This window comes from Papio anubis, chromosome 14 (assembly GCF_008728515.1).
Source record: "Papio anubis isolate 15944 chromosome 14, Panubis1.0, whole genome shotgun sequence".
In the NCBI taxonomy this organism is placed as follows: domain Eukaryota; kingdom Metazoa; phylum Chordata; class Mammalia; order Primates; family Cercopithecidae; genus Papio; species Papio anubis.
This window is the reverse complement of record NC_044989.1, coordinates 71,451,821-71,473,148: the sequence shown is the minus strand read 5'-3', so window position 1 is coordinate 71,473,148 and position 21,328 is coordinate 71,451,821. Positions and strand designations below refer to the sequence as shown.

The window sequence follows — 21,328 nt, the reverse complement described above, 5'->3', positions numbered from 1 at the left end:
GGCAGGAAAACCATTACAAATTTATTTGCTTGGAGATATGTAGTAAATTAGCCTTAAATGATCAATTCTGTTACATTATATACAACTCCATTCATTCATTCACTTATTCATTCAATGATCAACATTTGCTTTGGCTACAGTGGTCAAGGAAAACCTCTCTTAAATGCCACATCCGAGGGGAAAGCTGTAGATAAGGAGATAGTCTTATAAAGATTGGGAAACATGTATTCCAGGCAGAAGAAATCCTCTAAGATGCAAATCCTCTAGAGGTGAGCTTGAGGAACAAAAAAGTAAGCACGGCTAAAGTGTGAAGGAGGCAGAAGGTGAAGCTGGAGAGACTGATGGGAGCCAAATTACGCGTGGCTCAGGAGTAAGAGTTTGTCATTTAAAGTGTAAAGAGAAAACATTTTAGGCCGGGCGCGGTGGCTCAAGCCTGTAATCCCAGCACTTTGGGAGGCCGAGACGGGCGGATCACAAGGTCAGGAGATTGAGACCATCCTGGCTAACCCGGTGAAACCCCGTCTCTACTAAAAAATACAAAAAACTAGCCGGGCGAGGTGGCGGCGCCTGTCGTCCCAGCTACTCGGGAGGCTGAGGCAGGAGAATGGCGTGAACCCGGGAGGCGGAGCTTGCAGTGAGCTGAGATCTGGCCACTGCACTCCAGCCTGGGCGGCAGAGCGAGACTCTGTCTCAAAAAAAAAAAAAAAAAGAGAAAACATTTTAAGCAGAGGGATGAAATGATGATTTACACGAAGGAAGAAGAAAGGGAGGAGGGAGGAGGAGGAAAAGTACAGTGATTAGAAGGTTGATTGATGCAGCATTCCAGGCAAAGGATAATGGTGATGTAAACTGGAGTTACAGCAGTGAATATGCTTAGTTTGGAGGTAGAACTGACAGGACTGCTAAGGAATTAGATATAGAATAGAGAAAAACGAAGACAATAAAGTAGCAGCCTACTTTCATGTTTGAGAAACTGGAAAGACAGAAGTGCCATTTACTTCTGTCTAGGGAAGGCTTGCGTGGTGGTGTCAGGCCTCTGAGCCCAAGCTCAGCCATTGTAACCCCTGCGACCTGCACATATACGTCCAGGTGGCCCGCAGGAGCCAAGAAGTCTGGGGCAGCGGAAAAACCACCAAAGAAGTAAAACAGTTCCTGCCTTAACTGATTAACCAAGATTACAACATTCCTCCATTGTGACTTGTCCCTGCCCTACCTTAACTGATCAATGGACCTTGTGATATTCTTCTTCTGGACAATAAGTCTTATGATCTCCCTACCATGTACCTTGTGACCTCCTCCTCTGCTAACAACAGATAACCACCTTTTACTGTAATTTTCCATTACCTACCCAACTCCTATAAAGCAACCTCTTCCCCATCACCGTTCGCTCTCTTTTCGGACTCAGCCCACATGCACCCAAGTGAATAAACAGCCTTGTTGCTCACACAAAGCCTGTTTTAGTGGTCTCTTCACACGGACGTGCTTGACAGGTGAGCATGGGAAAAGGACTTCAGGGGATGGCAGAGTATGGGTGGGCAGAAACAACAATTCTATTAAACAGAAACAACAGCTCTATTTTGGACGCAGTGAATTTGAGATGCTTGACAGTACCAAAATTTTAAAAATCGTTAAAAGTTGCACAGTGCGGATATCCCAGTTGTGTGCTACTGAATTCAAACTAAGCAAAATCTGTAGTTGCTGTGAGCCGGGGTTTGAAATATAAATGAGTAATAATTTCACAGATCGTATTTTAAATTCTTCAACAAAATACATATAAAACGCTTGTGCTGGGAAGAGACATGAAAGTTCTAATTCTCAAGAAGCTTAGTTGTGGGGGGTGGACAGACAAGTGACAAGTTCGTACTTTCAATAAAGTATGCTAAGCACTGAGTGCTTTAGGAGCACATTGGAGGAAGCAGAAACCAACAGTTTGTGTGTAGAGGGATGCGGGCGTCAGAAGCCCAAGGGAAGCTTCTAGCCGTTAATAACTGAGGTTAGGGTGATTTCAGTAACACTCAACTGAGAGATCCATCTATATAAATGTTAACAATTTTTAAAATTTTGATAGCCTAGGAAAGTACAGACTCCGAAATTTGGGGAAAAGTGATTTATATTTCCCCTTACCTTACCCCAGCTCCACAATTTGCAACCCGCGTCCACGTGAGACCCCGGTCGCACCCCGAGCCCGGGATCTGCGCACTTACGTGAGGAAGCACTCGGGCCGACCCGTGGCTTTGCCGACTTCTGCCAGACACCGCTCCAGGGTCCGTCGACGCCAGACCCGCGGGGCCATGGCTGTCAGCAACTCCCGACACAATGCCGCATGCAAGGGAAGGGAGCCGCCCGGAAACCGCTCGGCAAACAGGCGCGTAGCGCAACGTGGATGTCAGAGCCGAAAGTTCCGCTGCGCACAGGTTCCGGACTCGCCCTCATCCAGAGCCAATGGCACCGCGAGCGCTTTCGCTTCTGCAGGGGCACGGAAATCTAAAATCGCCATGGTCGGTCCAAACGCCTTTGAACTCTCTCGAAACTTCGTTTTGTATTTTTCAGGGGCCCACAAAGGGTGACCCGTCCTGGCTTTAAGTTTCTGTTTAGCTAAAGTAGGCGTGTTGAAGCAGGAAAGCAGCGCCCTTCGCCGCGCCCCTAACCTGTCTGTCCCCGCCCCCTCTGCCTCCCGCCCCGTCCTCTGCTGCGCGTTTCTCACCGTCCTCTGCGGGTCTGGACGTGGCGGGTTGCTTTCCAAAATGGCGCGGGCGCTGAGGGCTGCCGCCGGGAATGCCGTAGGTGAATACCGGGCACCGGCGAAAGTCGCCGTGGGGCAGGGCGTGTGGGAACGGAGGTCGGGGGCGGAGGAGGCCTCGGCGTGGCCAAAGCACCTTTATCTAATGCCCTCTCTCCCCCGGGGGCGCGTTCCACGGCCGCTGCTGGCACCTAGGCTGACGGTAACTTCCAGAAACGCCTCCGCGTAGTAGCGGGGATTGCCTTGTGCACGAGTCCCATTGCCATCCGGGAGCTGTGCGCCCTGGGCACTGCACCTTCCAGTATGTGGGCGGGAGAGGCGAGGGAACTTGCCCGGTGGGTCAGGCAGGGCAGGGACAGAAGTGAATAGAAGCGGGTTGGTAAGTTATTTTACTGCGCACCAATAAAGAGAATGGGGAGAAACCAGAAAGGAGAGCAAGTCCTGTAAAAACAACAACTGCTACTTCGGCCGAACTCCAAGCATGACCAGCTTTCTGTTGGGAACAGTCAAAGGTCAGTGGTGTAAAGAATACAAAAGGAGGGATTTTTCCACGTGCACTAATGTGTTTATCATCGCGTACATAGATAAAAGCATGTGGATTTGGAAACTTCCTTGAGTTCTCTCCCCCTTCATTTTTTAAAAAATGTGTACATAGAATAAGTTATGACAGAAATAACTGTAATAATTGTCACGTTTTCTGACTCTCACTTTCTCCTCTTTATCCTTTTTTTTCTCTTCCTCCTTTTATGAGAGGGCAAGTTTTTCCCTTAATCTGAGATTCCCTGTTAGGAAGAAGGTGCCAAGTGGTAATGCCCCAGAGTTACTCTGGGACATTCGTGATAAATCCTTCTAGCACCAGAGCACATTCTTAACCGTAAGGCATACCCTCTTAGGTGATACACAAAATAGGAACGTAAAAATATAAATAAATGAATATTTGGGAAAAGGCATTTTTATGTGTACTTTTAGAACTGCACCCTTTAATGATTGACAGTTTGAGAAAAAGTATGGTTTCCAACGGGTCATATACATACTGCAAGAACTCAATACAGATAAAGGTGAATGTTTGTTTTGTAACTTACATACACGTCTTGGCATAAAGGAAAAATGAAGATAGTGTATTCCAAAGATTGCCTTTGATTTGTCCTATTAAGATACTTGAAACTTAATGGCTGCACTTTTGTGTGTGGTTGAATATACATAAAGTAAAATTTACCTTTTTTTTTTTTTTTTTTGAGATAGGGTCTCACTCTGTCGCCCAGGCTGGAGTGCAGTGGCGTGATCTCAGCTCACTGCAAGTTCCGCCTCCCAGGTTCAAGCCATTCTCCCGCCTCAGCCTCCCGAGTAGCTGGGATTACAGGCACCCGCCACCACGCCTGGCTAATTTTTTGTACCTTTAGTAGAGACAGGGTTTCACCATGTTGGCTAAGCTGGTTTCGAACTCCTGGCCTCAGGTGATCCGCCCACCTCAGCTTCCCAAAGTGCTGGGATTACAGGCGTGAGCCCGTGTCTACTAAAAATACAAAAATTAGTCGGGCGTGGTGGCGCACGCTTGTAATCCCAGCTGTTCGGGAGGCTGAGGCAGGACCCGGGAGGCGGAGGTTGCCGTGAGCCAAGATTGCGCCACTGCACTCCAGCCTGGGCAACAAGAGCAAAACTCCGTCTCAAAAAAAAAAAAAAAAGGTGCTTTTTAAGACTGAATAATATTCCGTTGTGTGTGTATACCACATTTTGTTTATCCATTCATCTCTTGGTGGACGGTTGGGTTTTCCCCACCTTTTGGCTATTGTAATACAGCTATGAACGTGAGTATACAAATACCTCTGAATTCCCGCTTTTTTGGGGGTGTATATTCTCAAAAGTGGAATTGCTGGATTACATGGTAATTCTATGTTATGGCCCCTCTTTTAAGGAACGTAAAACTTCGCAGGAAAACAAAAGCACAGAAAAATCAGATTGAACACGTAGAAAAGTTCTGAAAATGGAAATTGAACCTGTTAGGTGGGAGACAAGAATGACCAACTTACATGACTGCATAGGTTTACTTTTATTAATCATCTGTAAATGGGCTAACAGAAATGTAATCTGTTTAGTTACTGTAATGAATAAAAATAAAATTTGATCATAGTTTGAAACAAGTTGGAGATATATATATGGTGCTGTGAAATTAACTGGTCAAATGGTTAAGAGAAAACTTACCAGACTAACTTGAAGGCACTTCTAATGAATGACTTTCTAAATATGTATGTTTCCTCAAACCAGATACGTGAAAATTCAGACTTATGTTTGGCCAGGCGCGGTGACTCGCGCCTGTAATCCCAGCACTTTGGGAGGCTAAGGCAGGTGGATTGCCTGGGGTCAGGAGTTCAAGACCAGCCTGGCCAATATGGCAAAACCCCATCTCTACTAAAAATACAAAAATTAACCAGGTGTGGTGGCACGCTCATGTAATCCCAGCTACTCGAGAGGCTGAGGCAGGAGAATTGCTTGAACCTGGGAAGGAGAGGTTGCACTGAGCCGAGATTGTGCCATTGCACTCCAGCCTGGGCTACAGACCCAGACTTGTTTCAAAAAAAAAAAAAAAAAAAAATCTCATTACATGTTCTAAAATTAGATTATATGAAGTGAATTGTACACTTCAAATGGGTGAACTTAGTACTTTTTGTACAAATTTAACATCTAATGTCTTTAAATAATAAGTACTCTTAATGCATTTGACTATAGATCCTTGCAGCTAAACTTTTATGTATGCAAGGACAGTGTTTAAAAAGTGTAATCAGAAATAAGCGCAAAATCTGAACTGAAAGAAATGCAATGTTATTTTTAAGTCAGGACACTAAAAGTGATTAACAAGAACTGATATTGAAAGGAAGATTGGAATGAGAGTTAACATACACATCCAATTTTGATCTTTTACCTGTATACCAGCTTCCTGACATATGTGAAAGTAGTTTCTTAAATCTGTATTCATCTTTACACGCATTTTTTATTAACACTTCTATTTTTAAATATCTTACGCATTTATTTGCACGTGGTTTTACATTGTAGTATATTCATGCAAAGCAACCTTTATTGGAAAAATCACAAATTAAACATTACAGAATTCAAAATAATGCAGTTCTGCTGCACTATTCTGAAATGGGAGGCAGAGAAACCTAAAACTAAAGAGCTGTGAATTCCTACGAATTAGAGGGCAACCTGAAATAAAAATAGCTTTAAAAAGTTAGCTTCAGTGTTGGTAATCATTTTCATAATTTATGCATATGTTAAAACATCACATTGTATACCTTAAAGATACACCATTTCTATTAGTCATGGGACCTCAAGCTGGAAAAAAGTTGCTACAGTTACTTGTAGCAAGAGAAAATATAATAAGAATTCAATTCACAACAAATTTTCAGGAGCACATTTTTATTAAATATAAAGCTCTATCTCATTTTAACCTCTTTATTCACTGTTCTCTACCCAGTTTGCTTGGTGTACACAATTTCACCTTTGGATTTTTATTGTTGGGCCATTTTTTTTTTTAGGTAAAATTTACATAACAAAACCCTTTAAAAATGTACAGTTTAGGCCGGGCGCAGTGGCTCATGCCTGTAATCCCAGGACTTTGGGAGGCCAAGGTGGGTGGATCACGAGGTCAGAAGTTTGAGACCGCCTGACCAAGATGGGGAAACCCCATCTCTACTAAAAATACAAAAATTAGCCGGGTGTTGTGGCACGCACCTGTAATCCCAGTTACTCAGGAGGCTGAGGCAGGAGAATCGCTTGAACCCGGGAGGTGGAGGTTGTAGTGAACTGAGATCACACCAATGCACTCTAGCCTGGGCGAGAGAGCAAGACTTCGTCTCAAAAAAAGAAAAAACAGTACAGTTTAACAGCAATTATTACATTCACTGGGTTTGTGCAACTGTCACGTTTATCTGTTTCAAAGCATTTTCACTGGCCTAGTGTGGTGGCTCACATCTGTAGTCCAGCACTTTGGGAGGCCAAGGTGGGAGGATCGCTTGAGCCCAGGAGTTCAAGACCAGCCTGGGCAACATGGTGAAACCCCATCTCTACAAAACATACAAAAATTAGCCAGGCATGGTAGCTCTTGCCTATGGTTCCAGCTACTCAGGAGGCTGAGGTGGAAGGTATTCTTTTTTTGCAATTTAGTTTCAGTTGTACATTTATGTATATGTGTACTGGGTTGTAATCCACTTGGATTTCATGGTAACAATGAAACTTACTAAGTTTCTAACTTGTAGGTTTGTTGTGAATATTAGACAGTTGGTGTAAAAAAATAAATACAGTGCCAGACAGTAGGTGCACAGTAAATTCAGGCCATTCTTGTTGTTAATGACATACAATGACTCTTTGCTGAATGAATGGAATGCAGAGTTGTCTGTGGAAATCAAGAAACTATCTGATGAGGACACAGTGATAGTGAATTTTAAAAATGCTAAAAACTGGCCGGAATGGTGGCTCACGCCTATAATCCCAGCGCTTTGGGAGACGAAGGTGGGTGGATCACCTGAGGTCAGGAGTTTGAGACCAGCCTGACCAACATGGTGAAACCCGTCTCTACTAAAAATACAAAAATTAGGGTGGGCACAGTGGCTCACACCTCTAATCATGTCACTCTGGGAGGCCAAGGCAGGTGGATCACCTGAGGTCAGGAGTTCAAGACCAGCCTCGCCAACATGGCGAAACCCCATCTCTACCGAAAATACAAAATTAGCTGGGCATGTGGTAGGCGCCTGTAATTCCAGCTACTCAGGAGGCTGAGGCAGGAGAATCTCTTGAACCCAGGAGGCAGAGGTTGCAGTGAGCCCAGATCGCGCCACTTCACTCCAGCCTGGGCAAAAGAGCAAGACTCCGTCTCAAAAAAAAATATATATATATATATAAAAAACACACACACACACACACACACACACAGACATTAGCTGGGTATTGTGGCGGGCACCTGTAATCCCAGCTTCTTGGGAGGCTGATGCCGGCAAATCACTTGAACCCAGGAGGCGGAGGTTACAGTGAGCTGAGATCACACTATTGCACTCCAGCACTTCAGGCTGGGCAACAGAGCATTAAAGAATACTGTATGTATTCTTTTAATGTATGTTTATACCTTTAATGGACTTATTACAAAATATAAGACAAAAAATTGGGTACAGGTAGAGAAATTGCTTGTTCTTATTAAATATGTTGTTTCATTGTGAAATGCAGAGAGAGAATAGCAAATAATTCTTAATATGCCACTATTCTTTAAGTGTTACCGGTAAATATGAATCATTATGAAAAAATGTTATTCTGTGTTTTAAATCTAACTACAGCTCAGAATTAGCTTTTTTATTCCAGTCAGTTATTTGAATGGGCAGAGCAGAGTAATTCTGGTGTAAGTTTTTCCATTTATCTCCTGGTTTCATTTCAATAATTGAAAATAATAGATATATAAATAACCGAATTTTTGCATGTGTTATTTGTTTAGTTTTTTAAATTCAATTTAGAAGTGTATTCTCAAAAGAAGGATATCAATGGCTGTTCAATTTTTCAGGGCTTTTTTCCAGACTCCAAGCTCCCATTCCAACATTAAGAGCTTCTTCCACATCACAGCCCTTGGATCAAGTGGCAGGTTCTTTGTGGAACCTGGGTCGACTCAATCATGTAGCCATAGCAGTGCCAGATTTGGAAAAGGCTGCAGCATTTTATAAGAATATTCTCGGGGCCCAGGTAAGTGAAGCGGTCCCTCTTCCTGAACATGGAGTATCTGTTGTTTTTGTCAACCTGGGAAATACCAAGATGGAACTGCTTCATCCATTGGGACGTGACAGTCCAATTGCAGGTTTTCTGCAGAAAAACAAGGCTGGAGGAATGCATCACATCTGCATCGAGGTATTTTAATTATTTTAATGCCTGGTATTTTAAATCTGTCTTTTAAAATATGTCTTTTACTTTTTAAGACTAATTATGGTCACTGTCATTAGAAACTTTTGTAAGGTTCTTTATGCAGAATGATAATATTCATCCTCCTCAAAGATGGATCCTTACATACCTTTCTTTTCCCTTTAGAAAATTCTAACATATAATATTAATGTATTTTTTTGAAGTCTGGATTCAGTGACCACTGTAAGTGCCACCAAAGTTAGCCACAATATAGAATCTGCTTTAGAACTGATCATGTGTGACCTCCCATGTAACAGGAATACAGCTGTTTTCACTATCACAAGGCAATTAGGAGAAACAAATGAAAAGACTTTATAAAGTAAAGCTTTCAGTGCACATGCTAAGTATTCTTTATAACTCTTTTCTCTCCTTAAAATTCTAATAACTTCATTATTACAAAGTCAATACTTTTCAATTACTGACTGATTTTTAAGATCTTCTGAATTGCATCTGCCAACAATTTTTAAAGGAATGTGAAGAAATGTTAGACAAGAAAAGTCTCATTAGAGAACATTTCTATAGATGTTCATGTTCAGATAACTGCCTTTTAGAATATCAGCAATGACAATTATGCATAGATTTAATTTGCTAGGACAATTCTTTTGATAGAAAGAATGACATAATTGTTAAGCCAAATTTCTTTTTCTTTTATTTCTTTTTTTTTTATTTTTGAGATGGAGTCTCACTCTGTCACCCAGACTGGAGTGCAGTATGGTGTGATCTCGGCTCGCTGCAACCTCTGCCTCCTGAGTTCAAGTGATTCTCCTTCCTCAGCCTCCCAAGTAGCTGGGATTACAGGCATGCGCCACCATGCCCAGCTAATTTTGTATTTTTAGTAGAGATGAGGTTTCACCACGTTGGTCAGGCTGGTCTCAAACTCCTGACCTCAGGTGATTCACCTACCTCGGCCTCTCAAAGTGCTGGGATTACAGGCGTGAGCCACCTTGCCCGGCCTGTTAGGCCAAATTTCTAATACAGAGGAGAGGTAGTTTGATTCTAGAGTGAATTCAAGGATGTATTCAGTTCATTATTGCAAACATATATGAAACCCTACAATGTGTATTCTGCCAAGTACTTGGAATTTAGCAGTGAATAAGATATGAGTCATGTCCATAGGGAGGAGGGGCAGAAATTTAAACACTCAAGTGCAATATACTATGATAAGTAGATTTGATATGTGTGACTTCGCAGTAGCACAGATGAAGGAGATTGATTGCTTCTGGCAAATTGAGTTGCTGGGAAGTCCTCATAGAGCGTGAGTTACAATGAATGTGAAAGAATTCCCCAGGTGAACAAAAGGAGAAAGTTACTCCAGGCAGAGGGAATTGCATGTGGAAAGGCACAGAGTTATCATAACAGCTAACACTTAGTGGCGGGGTGTGGTGGCTCATGCCTTGACATGGCTTGGCTGTGTCCCCACCCAAATCTCATCTTGAATTCCCACATGTTATGGGAGGGACCCGGTGGGAGGTAATTGAATCATGGGGGCAGGCCTTTCCCATGCTGTTCTTGTGATAGTGAATAAGTTTCACAAGATCTGACAGTTTTATAAGGGGGATTTCCCTGCCCAATCTCTGTCTTTGCCTGCCGCCATCTACGTAAGATGTGACTTGCTCCTCCTTGCCTTCTGCCATGAGTGTGAGGCCTCTCCAGCCATGTGGAACTGTAAATCATTAAACCTGTTTCTTTTGCAAATTGTCCAGTCTCGGGTATGGCTGTATCAGTAGCATGAAAATGGACTAATACATACCTGTAATCTTAGCACTTTGGGAGGCCAAGGTGGGCAGATTGCTTGAGCTTAGGAGTTTGAGACCAGCCTGGGCAAGATATCTCTACTAAAAATACAAAAAGTTAGTCAGGTGTGGTGGTATGCACCTGTAGTCCCAGCTACTTGGGAGGCTGAGGTGGGAGCATCACTTGAGCCCAGGAAGTGCTGAGGTGGAGGTTGCAGTGAGCTGTGATCACGCCACTGCACTCCAGCCTGGATGACAGAGCGAGACCCTGTCTCAAAAAAAAGAACTAGCATTTAGTGAGTCCTCTAGTAGTATGTCTACAAAGTAACTCAACACATATTATTTTCTTAAATTCTCATAGCTCCCCTGTGAGGGCCCTATTATCCCCATTTGACTGGAAAGGAAACTGAGACAGAGTAGTTAATTTGCCCACAGTCGTATCAGTAGCAGGGAGTGAGGCTGGGACTGAAACCCAGATTGGTTCTGATTCCAGGGTCTGCACTCTTACCCATGTTGCCAGTTGCCTTCCTTATATTAACTGAGTTTTAAATTCGTGGTAGGGAAGCTATAAGACCTTAAGCAAGGAACTAAACAAGGCCTAATATTAGCCTTTATTTTATTTTTAGGGAGCTACTTTTGGCTGCAGGTCTTTGTCAGTGGACCTGAGGGTCTGTCTAAGCCCTACCCCACCCCCCAGGGTGAGAAGCAGGACCTTTGAATCCACTTCCCTCTCTCCCACACTGCACTATCGGTATTCCATCAACAGAGTCCACGCCTTCAAAGGAGGCTGGCTATGTGATTTAGAAGTTCAGTTAAATAAGGAATAGTGGAGGCTCAGTAATGTAATGGCAGATTCAAAAGCAGAGATTGGAAGAGTTACATGCAAATGTATTGAGTATAAAATGAAGGTAGGTAAGAGGAGAAGGTGTGAAAAGTGGTTAGTTAGGTGCTATTTTAGTATAACACCACCATCATCTTTCTCTGCCCTCCACAAAAAAATTAAGTGGCTTAATAAGATTTTATTTTTCTGTTTTCAGTCTAATATTAGCTATCCTATGCTGATGGGCAGCTCTGCATATGACACATGACTTACATATGACACGTAACACATGACTTACAAGGTTACTCCAGGCATCACCATTTGCCAACCAGAGGGAAGGGAAGGTGGAGCGGGAATACCTGGCAAGGACCTTTAAGGAGATGCTCTAGGATCACTTCTGTCCTTATCCCATTGGCCCAAGCTTAGTTACATGACACACTTCTCTGCAAGGGAGGCTCGGGAATGTAGTCTCTAGCTAGGCAGTTGTGTGCCCTGCTGAAACTTGGGGGTTGCTATAATTAAAAGGAGGAAAAGGAGAAAGGTACTGAAGGCCATCAATGGATGCCACACTTGGTGATTTTTAAAAAGTGGTGTGTCACCTGGGCGCGGTGGCTCACGCCTATTACAGCACTTTGGGAGGCCGAGGTGGGCGGATTGCCTGAGCTCAGGAGTTTGAGACCAGTCTGGGCAACACGGTGAAATCCCGTCTCTACTAAAATACAAAAACTAGCTGGACGTGGCGGCACACACCCGTAATCCCAGCTACACGGGAGGCTGAGGCAGGAAAGTTGTTTGAACCTGGGAGGCGGAGGTTGCAGTGAGCCAAGATCATGCCACTTCACTCCAGCCTGGGCAACAGAGTGAGAGCTCTGTCTCAAAAAAAAAAAAAATATTGAACCACTCATCAGAGAATTGGCTTTCCCCTGTGTAATTATCACAGGGATACTTTTTGTCCTTTTTCACCAGGATCTTATAAAACCTCTGACTTAGCATGTATCTGTTTGCGCATGCTCCGTAGCTTTTCGTTGACTCAAAGACTTGCTGAAATGTCCCTTTCTCATACGTGGATTACTATCTCACTAGTTAATCAGCATTTTTCTGTTGAGGTTGACTTGGTTTCTATTTTCTCTTGTGAGGTTTACCCATATTTCTTGTGTGTCTTTGCCTCTCACTAGAGGAAGTTTAGAGGGCATCTTGTTCCATCTCTTCTCTTGCTCATGTATGGACTGAGTCACCCACTGTTTTCTGGCACAGCTTGTGTTTGTGGTCCAAACCTGCTGCCTGCGATGGCAAGAGGGGAGTCGCCTTGCCTGCCTTCTGCGTGCCTCTGCTTGAGGAGACAGAGCTGGCCATGCTTTCTCTAGAGAGTTTACCCAGACAGCACAGTGTGTCACAGTGAAAACTTTAAGGGCCACCAGAAATATTTACTTACTCAAATTTGTATTGAGTTTGTAAAAATATTTAAATGCTTCCCTGCTGGTTGGTAAACAGCTGCTGCTCTGTAACCCCTGAGTAACATTCCTTTTCCAGAAGGACCCTTTTCTGGGACCCTTCAGACACCCTTCTCCCTCTACAATTTTTTTCCTTCAGAGAGAGGCTCTCACTCTGTCACCCATGCAGGAGTGCAGTGGTACGATCATAATGCACTGTAACCTGGAACTCCTGAACTACAGGCATCACCTCATGATGCCCAGCTAATTTTTTTTTTAAGAGACAAAGTCTTGATATATTGCCCAGGCTGGTCTCAAACTCTTGGCTCAAGCAATCCTTCTACCTCAGCCTTCCAAAGCTCTGGGATTACAGGCATGAACCACCATGCTCAGCCGCACAATTCTATCTGATTAGTATCTTTGTCTGTATTTTTCTGGTTGTTAAGTATTTTTGGTATCACTCTGTCCTTCACTGTAGAAGGTGCTGGGGATATGTGGCTGAACAAGTAGTCCCTGTCTACCCAGAGCTTGCCTGCTTGCTTCACTTATTCATACATGCTCCACATTTTCCAGAGAGGATTAAAGGTGACTGACTAAAAGACAGCCTACAAAATACAAAAGGATAAACAGAAGTAATAGTGCTAGTTGAAACTTAGTGCTAGTTGAAACAAAGAGGAAATATAAGGAATGATTAGCATACCTTACTAGTTTAGCCAAATACAGTCCACACCGCATAACAATGTTTCAGTCAGTGATGAGTCCACATGAGGTCCCATAAGGTTGTAAAACTGTATTTTTACTGTACCTTTTCTGTGTTGAAATGTGTTTAGACACCATTGTGTTACACTTGCCTACAGTATTCAGTAACATGCTGTACAGGTTTGTAGCCAAGGAGCAATAGGCTGTACCCTATAGCCTAGATGTATAGTAGGCTCCACCATCCAGGTGTGGTGATGTTTGCACAACAATGAAATTGCCTAGTGATGCATTTCTCAGAACTTGTACCCATCAAGTGACACATGACTGTATTTCTTTCTACTTACCAAAAACAAAAAGGGAAATAGTATTGTATGTCGTATGTACATGACATACAATATGTCATAGTATCTATGACTCCTCCCCATTCCTTCCCTTCCTGAAGACTTCAGGTAGGACAGAGCAGAAGAGTCATTTATGTTGATAGGGAGAACCAGACTGGCCTAAAGCAGGGTGTTTGGGCCTCCCAAAGTGCTGGGATTACAGGTGTGAGCCATCGCGCCCGGCCCAGGGTCCCAACACCCTTAATACTTTAAGTTCTGGGATACATGTGCAGAATGTGCAGGTTTACTGCCAAACAAAGCATTAGGAGTTCTCTTATGAAATCGTTCAAACTTATGAGAAGCAGAAAAAAAATCATATCAGTACTCTCATCACCCAGGTTCAACAGTGTTCAAGCTCTTGCTACACATCATCTTTTTTCTTTTCCTTAGATTATTTTAAATGAACAGCATGTCATTTTACCCTTATTCAGTTTGAATCTCTAAGAAATACAAAAATAACCACGGTGACATTATCATCTTTATTTTCTGGCACTTCAGTCAAAATTAAAGGTAAATCTTTTGGAACCATCTATACACAGCTCATAAATTAAATTTCCCAGATTGATTTACAAATTTTTTTTATAGTTGATTTATTCTAATCAGGATAAAAACAAGATCCAGTCATTATAAATGGTGGTTAATCTCTTCAGACTCTTTAAAAAAAATTATGAACATCTTATTATAGTTTGATACATTTACCACAATTAGTGAACCAATACTGATTCATTGTTATTAGCTAAAGTCTGTACTTTATTCTGATTCCTTTAGTTCTTACCCAGTGTCCCTTTTCTAGTCCAGGATCCCATCTAGGATTTCTCATCACATTTATTTTTATTTTTTTTAATTTTATTTTAAGTTCCAGGATACATATGTAGGACATCCTGGTTTGTTACATAGGTAAACGTATGCCATGGTGGTTTGCTGCACCTGCCAATGCATTACCTAGATATTAAGCCTTGTATGCATTTGCTATGTATCCTGATGCTCTCCCTTCCCCTACTCCTCCATCCCTAGCACATCATATTTAGTCATCATATCTGCTGAGGCTTCTCTCGCATGTGGCAGTTTCTCAAACTTTCCTTGGTTTTTTGTTTTGTTTTGTTTTCTAACCTTTTTCTAGGATCTCCTTTCCTTGTTTCTGATGACCTTGACACTTTTGAAGATTACTGGTCAGTTATTTTGTAAACTGTCCTTTAGTTGAGATTTGTGTGATATTTTTCTTAAGAGACTCATGTTATTGATTTTGGGGAGAAAGACCATAGAGGTAAAGTGCCATTCTCATCACATCATATCAAGGATTCATGCTATCAACATGACTTACTCCTGTTGATATTAATCTTGATCTCCCAGGTGAGGAGGTGTTGTCAGCTTTCTCCACTGGAAAGCTGTTCTTTTTTCCCCCTTCTCCATATTATCCTCTTTTGGAAGGAAGTCATTATGCAAGGCCCACACTTAAGGAATGGAGAGTTATATCAGTATGGACTTGTGGATATTTATTTTATGACTTGCATTACAATCTAATACTACTTTTTTTTTTCCCCTCAGATTGTTCCAGCTTTGGCCATTAGGAGCTCTTTCAGTTGATTCATGTGTCCCTTTGACATACCCCCATCATTTTTGGTTTTGTGTTTGTTTTTTAAGCACTTCCTTTCTTTTTCTGGCACTCTAAGATGCTCCAAATTCATCTTCTATATAAGATGCTCCAAATTCGTCTTTACTCTTTGCCCTAGCCATGTAATTAGCCATTTTATCGAGGAGCCCTGGTTCCTACTATTGGAGAATGGTATTAGAAGCCAAGATCTAGGTTTGTGCTTATTGCTACTAGGGGGGTAAGTGTGCTTATTGCTACTAGGGGGATCATTGTACTGAGCCAGCACGGCAAGGAGATATAGGTGTGTATACTGTGTATATACACATATCTATACACATTTCTATATATAACTATATTATAGAATTCATGAAATGTCATAAACTCCTGAGTGTATACTGATGTCTCCAGCTCTAATCCATTACCACATAGACCACACTGGCCTTTATCTTCTCATTCCAACAGTGAGAAACTTAGCTCCCACTATCAGCTATCCATCTACTTCATTGTTCAATTTCAGTATGATGTGTGGTAGTTGTATTCATCTTCTAGGGCTGCTATAATAAATGATCACGAACTTAGTGGCTTAAAACAGAAATTACTCTTTTCACAGTTCTAGAAACTAGAATTCCAAAATCAAGAGGTAAAAAATATGGAAGAAAAAGAAAACAGAATAGAGCATAAAAGAGATGTAGGACATGGTCAAAAGTTCTAGCAGAGTATAGTTGAAGTCCCAGAAAAGAAAGAGAGAGAAAATAGAACAGAAGCAATAATTGAAAAAATAGTTGACAGGGACACTATTAATCTGGTGTAAAACAACCTATGGTTTCAAGAAAGTCAGCAACCCCAAGTAGGGCAAACAGAAAACCACACCAGACCGGGCAACAGTGATTCACACCTGTAATCCCAGCACTGTGGAAGGCCAAGTCGGGCAGATCACTTGAGGTCTGGAGTTCAAGACCGACCTAGCCAACATGGTGAAACCCAGTCTCTACTAAAAATACAAAAATTAGCCAGGCATGGTGGCTCATGCCTATAATCCTAGCTACTCAGGGGGCTGAGGCAGGAGAATCACTTGAACCCAGGAGGCGGAGGCTGCAGTAAGCCAAGATTGTGCCATTGCACTCCAGCCTAGGTAACAGAGTGAGACTGTCTCAAAAAAAAAAAAAAAAAAAAAAAAGGCCAGGTGCAGTGACTCACGCTGGGAGGCCGAGGCAGGCAGATCATGAGGTCAAGAGATGGAGACCATCCTGGCCAACGTGGTGAAACTGGTTTCTACTAAAAATACAAAAATTAGCTGGGCATGGTGGCGTGCGCCTGTAGTCCCAGCTACTCTGGAGGTTGAGGCAGGAGAATTGCTTGAACCCTGGAGGCAGAGGTTGCAGTAAGCCGAGATCACACTACTACACTCCAGCCTGGCTGACAGAGTGAGACTCTGTCTCAAAAGAAAAAGAAAGCCACACCTAAGCACACCATAGTCAAACTGAAAATCGAAGATGACGAGAAAATCTTAAAAGTAATCAAAGTAAAAAAGACATATTATAGAATGACATGTAATGACACTTTTTACTTGCTGACAGAAAAAACCTGCCAATTTAGAATTCTGATTCTGGCCAAGTTGGTGTAAAAGAGATCAGTTTATCCTCCTCTCTGAAACAAACAAGCAACGTAGACAGAATACATGAAATAATGGATTTCTGGCATTGGACATCAGGCAGCACAGGAGTTGATTTCTGAGAGAGGGTAAACAAACAAGATGAGCCCTACAGTTACCCAGTTTACTGGCTGTAGAGAGTTTCCAGACTGCAGTACAGGAAGGGGGAATCCACACAGAACTTAGTGGTCTCCCTGAGTTGAGGAGATAGGAGTTGGAAGTCTGAGGAGGCCATGGTGCTAGAGTTCACAGCTCTCTCGTGGAGAGCTGCAGGAGAGCTGCACAGAGAGTGAACTCCAAAGATCTGTAGTACCTTTCATGTCTTCATCTGAGTATTGCACGCATGTTAGAAAGCTAGAAATAGAACCCCTTGAAAGCATTGGAGGGAATAATCCACACATAGAGGTGGGGATAGTTTTTTCTTACTAGTCATAGTAATTTCCGTAACATTGGGAAGAGTACTCAGAGGGACTTTGGCTTGGTAGTGAGGAAAATTAGTCCTAGACTAAAACCTGCTCCAATCCCACCTAACACAGCAGAAAAAAAGCTTAATAATACTGATATGAATTTAAAAATAAAATTGACAATGTCTGACATCAGTGAGGACCAATTTTCCTCACTAAGTGGGTCGGGCTGCTCCTGCCACGAACTTCTAGGTCATGTTCTATTCTGAAAAAGATGAGAATTAACCAGCTACAGTGCAAAATGTCATGAAATGAGCCGTGTTCAGAATCTAGGCATGTATGACTTTGTATACCTATGAGGTTTCAAAAAGAAATATCAGAAATATAAGTAGAATATGTGCCATATGAAGAAATCATAGCTTATTTATGTAACATTTAGTATCTTCATTAGCTGTTCGACTGGTTTTAGAATTCAGTATATAATCCTTGGCTCTTTGGAAATAAAATTGTATAAATGTTAATATGTATTAGATCTGAATGGTAGGTACATGGGTGTTATACTAGTCTCTGTGCTTCTGTGTTTTTTAAAATTAAACTAATGATTTTAATTAAACTAGTGATTTATGACTGCCTAGGAATGTGGCCATTCATATCATACCTTTTCATCCATTTCCTAGGTTCCCAGTCTAAATGGGTGACTTCCCAAGATAGAGGCAGATCATTTCTCCGTCAAGTATAGAGAGACATATCTGCTCCTCCTAGAGTGTCCATAAGTATGAAGAAAATAGAAATAACTTAGAAGAGGCTGCAAAAACATTAAAGTTTGAAATTTTTTTTAGATGGGGAATAGCATTTTAATGGCAATTTAATAGTGATTTTCATGTATATCTTGATAATGTCAAAGGTATTTTGGCAGGGCAAGTTTTGGGGATCAGGGAAACACTCGTATTTGCTAAGTACCTATTATGCCGTAAACTGTACTGAGAGCTTTTTATCTGTTACCTCATTTTAATCTGTAGTCAATTTATATGCTAGACCTCACTTGCGTGTTATAGATGAGGAACCCAGGGTTCTCAGGCAAAATCAGTGTCTTCAATCTCACTAATAGTACTGCCAGAATAAACTATTATAAAGTATATCATACATGATTCAGATTATAAGAAGAAACATTTACTAATGGTGAAAATTCTAAGCATTGTGGTTGCTTACCTAGAAAAATTTAGTAACTTCTTTTACTTCTCTGGAAATTTTAAGCTTTTTTTTTTTTTTTTTGAGACGGAGTCTCACTCTGTCGCCCAGGCTGGAGTGCAGTGGCCGGATCTCAGCTCACTGCAAGCTCCGCCTCCCGGGTTTATGCCATTCTCCTGCCTCAGCCTCCCGAGTAGCTGGGACTACAGGCGCCGCCACCTCGCCCGGCTAGTTTTTTGTATTTTTTAGTAGAGACGGGGTTTCACCGTGTTAGCCAGGATGGTCTCAATCTCCTGACCTCATGATCCACCCGTCTCGGCCTCCCAAAGTGCTGGGATTAAAGGCTTGAGCCACCGCGCCCGGCCTTAAGCTTTTTTTTTAATGTTGATTTAAGAATGGTCCTGCCCACAGGCAGAGGAGATAGACTGCCTGAGCTCTCAGTTTTTTTTGAATATTGTGATACTGTAAGTTGGTATTTTTATGGTCTCAAATGTGTTCAATGTATTTCCTTTTCTTAAGGTGGATAATATTAATGCAGCTGTGACGGATTTGAAAACAAAGAAGATCCGCAGTCTAAGTGAAGAGGTCAAAATAGGAGCACATGGAAAACCAGTGATTTTTCTCCATCCTAAAGACTGTGATGGAGTCCTTGTGGAACTGGAGCAAGCTTGATTTATATTTGCAAGCAACTAAATTAATTGACCTGAAAAAGCCTATCAAATACTATCAAAATGTACTATGACATTGAGTCCTTCACTGCTTCCAACATGTAAAAGTTCACAGTTAAAAACTGAATTACAGAAAGATTATATACGTATATAAATCCATAAATATGTATATTTAATTAAACATATTTGTTAATTTGAATTTGAAGAAAACCTTGATTACTAATTACTTAGGGAACATTATTAAAGTCATATAGAAATAGATTATTCCTTTTCTACAATGGGGTAATTGAATGTAATGTGTTAGCTATGTACAAGGGTATGTGTGTGATGTTGGATGGATACACAAAGGAGTTATGAAAGTATATGACAATTTTGTGGCTCTTATTTGGGGCAAAACTTTCTAAGAATGTTTCGAAATACTTTTTTAGAGCAAACTGTTTAAGATTAGGGAATTTTGATCTCAGAATTTTTGCTCTTCAAAAACAACTCATGGTCACAGGTTCCTCAGGGTCCAGGTGTCTTGGGTGCTAGGGCTAGATGTATAGGAAGTTTTGTGGAAAACCTGGTGCATCATCCAGTGGGTGCGTAGGTGGCTGAATTATTTTTTAAATCAGTAGTAATTTGTAGAGTTAGGTATCACTCAGATGCTAGAACACCACAACAGGTCCTAGGGGAAATATACAAAATGAATAGAAATCCACTGCCAAGATGCTTACGGTTCAGTTGGGGATAGCACTACTTGAAATAAATGTAAACACTTACAAAACAACATCTGAATGAATTAAAAAGGAAGGGAAAGAGAATAGATCGCAGAGGATGGTCAGACTCAAGTATGTTAGAAACAAGTTTCAGATAAATTTCAAGGATCACAGATGGATGCATTGAATGCATAGTGGATGGAAAAATGGCTAACAAGTTCATGGATGAATGGATGTTGCGTAAATGAGAAGATATATAGACACTGAACTTGTTATGGAAGACAAGTATAATATCCAATTATACTTGTCATTTAAAAGTTAAAGTAAAAATTACAACATTGATGTGGTTCTTAGTGTATGTAGAGGAAATACTTTAGACAATTACATCACAGGGTGGGGGCAGTAAAAGGGACTTAAATGGTGGTTAAATATCCACATTCCACTTCAAGTGGTAGATGTTGATACTAGTAGACTGCAATAAACTGCATGTGTGTATTGCAGTCTGTAACCACTGAAAAACTATATGAAGAGATACACTTAAAAATGTAGATAAAGTGGACTACTAAAGAATGCCCAAATAACCCGCTTGAAGACAGGTAAGGGGAAACAGGAAAAAAAGCAAAACAATAAAATGACTGACCGATAACCTCACTTATCAGTAATTAGGTTCAATGTAAATGCTCTAAACACACCAAGATTGTGAGAGTGAATTTAAAAACCTGACCCAACCAAATGCTAAATACAAGAAACTCAAAATACCGGTAAATTAGCAATGATTTATCAGTAAAAATCAATAAACTAAGAGTAAAAGGATAGAAATAGATACACCTTGCAAACGCTAATTCAGAGAAAGCTGGAGTGAATTACTATCAGACAAGGTAAACTTTAGGACAAAAGAAAATTGCCAGGGACAAAGAAGTACATTACATAATGATGAAGAGGTCCGATCACAAAAAGACCGCAGGTGTGCATTAACCAAATAACACAGCTGCAAAGTATACGATCTAAGAATTGATAGAACTAAAAGGAAAATATAGACCAATTTACAGTTTACAGTTGGGGACTTCAACACCCCTTGTTTAGTAATGGATAAACCCACTAGACAAAAAGCAAGTACGTGGGAGAACTGAACAGTCCCATCAGCCAATATGTAATACACATTTTTTGAGCATTTATGGGACATTCACCAAGGTAGACCATATCTTGGGTTATGAAACTAACACATTTAAAATAATTGAAACATAAAATACGTGACCATAAATGAATCAAACTAGAAATCAGTAACAACAGAAAAATCTCACCAAACCTGTAAGTTGTCAAAAGAAGTAGCCTCAAGAGAAGTGAAATACATCCTGAGCTGAATGAACTTTGGAAATAAAACAATCATTTTTTATAAAA

The 21,328-nt window shown here is 41.3% G+C and overlaps 2 protein-coding genes across 5 annotated transcripts in view; one reads left to right on the top strand and one right to left on the bottom strand.

The window, feature by feature from the left end:
• MPHOSPH10 (M-phase phosphoprotein 10) overlaps positions 1-2,806 on the bottom strand; it is a 20,418-nt gene extending 17,612 nt beyond the window's left edge. The window contains exon 1 of one of the 2 annotated variants that reach the window (XM_021924933.2): positions 2,705-2,806. Coding sequence is in view for 1 of the 2 variants with exons in the window: in XM_003908796.4 (XP_003908845.3) it covers positions 2,205-2,293 (89 nt within the window). In the remaining variant the exon portion in view is untranslated. Of the gene's footprint in view, positions 1-2,204; positions 2,651-2,704 lie in introns of those variants that run through there. The other variant, XM_003908796.4, reaches the window with a different exon arrangement.
• Positions 2,654-21,328, top strand: MCEE (methylmalonyl-CoA epimerase). 3 transcript variants are annotated; one of them, XR_004178308.1, is made up of 4 exons: positions 2,672-2,784; positions 3,149-3,252; positions 8,280-8,617; positions 19,084-21,328. XR_004178308.1 is itself a non-coding variant. In XM_021924934.2 (3 exons), exons 1-3 carry the CDS (start codon positions 2,745-2,747, stop codon positions 19,234-19,236), a joined length of 531 nt encoding a protein of 176 aa, XP_021780626.2. In that variant the 5' UTR covers positions 2,654-2,744; the 3' UTR covers positions 19,237-21,328. The 3 variants fall into 3 exon arrangements, 2 of the variants coding, with proteins under 2 accessions (XP_021780626.2, XP_031511122.1); XM_021924934.2 differs by lacking the exon at positions 3,149-3,252 and having other exon boundaries at positions 2,654-2,784; XM_031655262.1 differs by lacking the exon at positions 2,672-2,784 and having other exon boundaries at positions 2,930-3,252.

Bases quoted from the DNA above. Each gene is read 5' to 3' on its own strand.
- MCEE (XM_021924934.2), top strand. From the start codon at position 2,745: ATGGCGCGGGCGCTGAGGGCTGCCGCCGGGAATGCCGTAG. The intron at 2,785-8,279 runs GTGAATACCGGG...TCAATTTTTCAG, and splicing joins TGCCGCCGGGAATGCCGTAG to GGCTTTTTTCCAGACTCCAA. The intron at 8,618-19,083 runs GTATTTTAATTA...CCTTTTCTTAAG, and splicing joins TGCATCACATCTGCATCGAG to GTGGATAATATTAATGCAGC.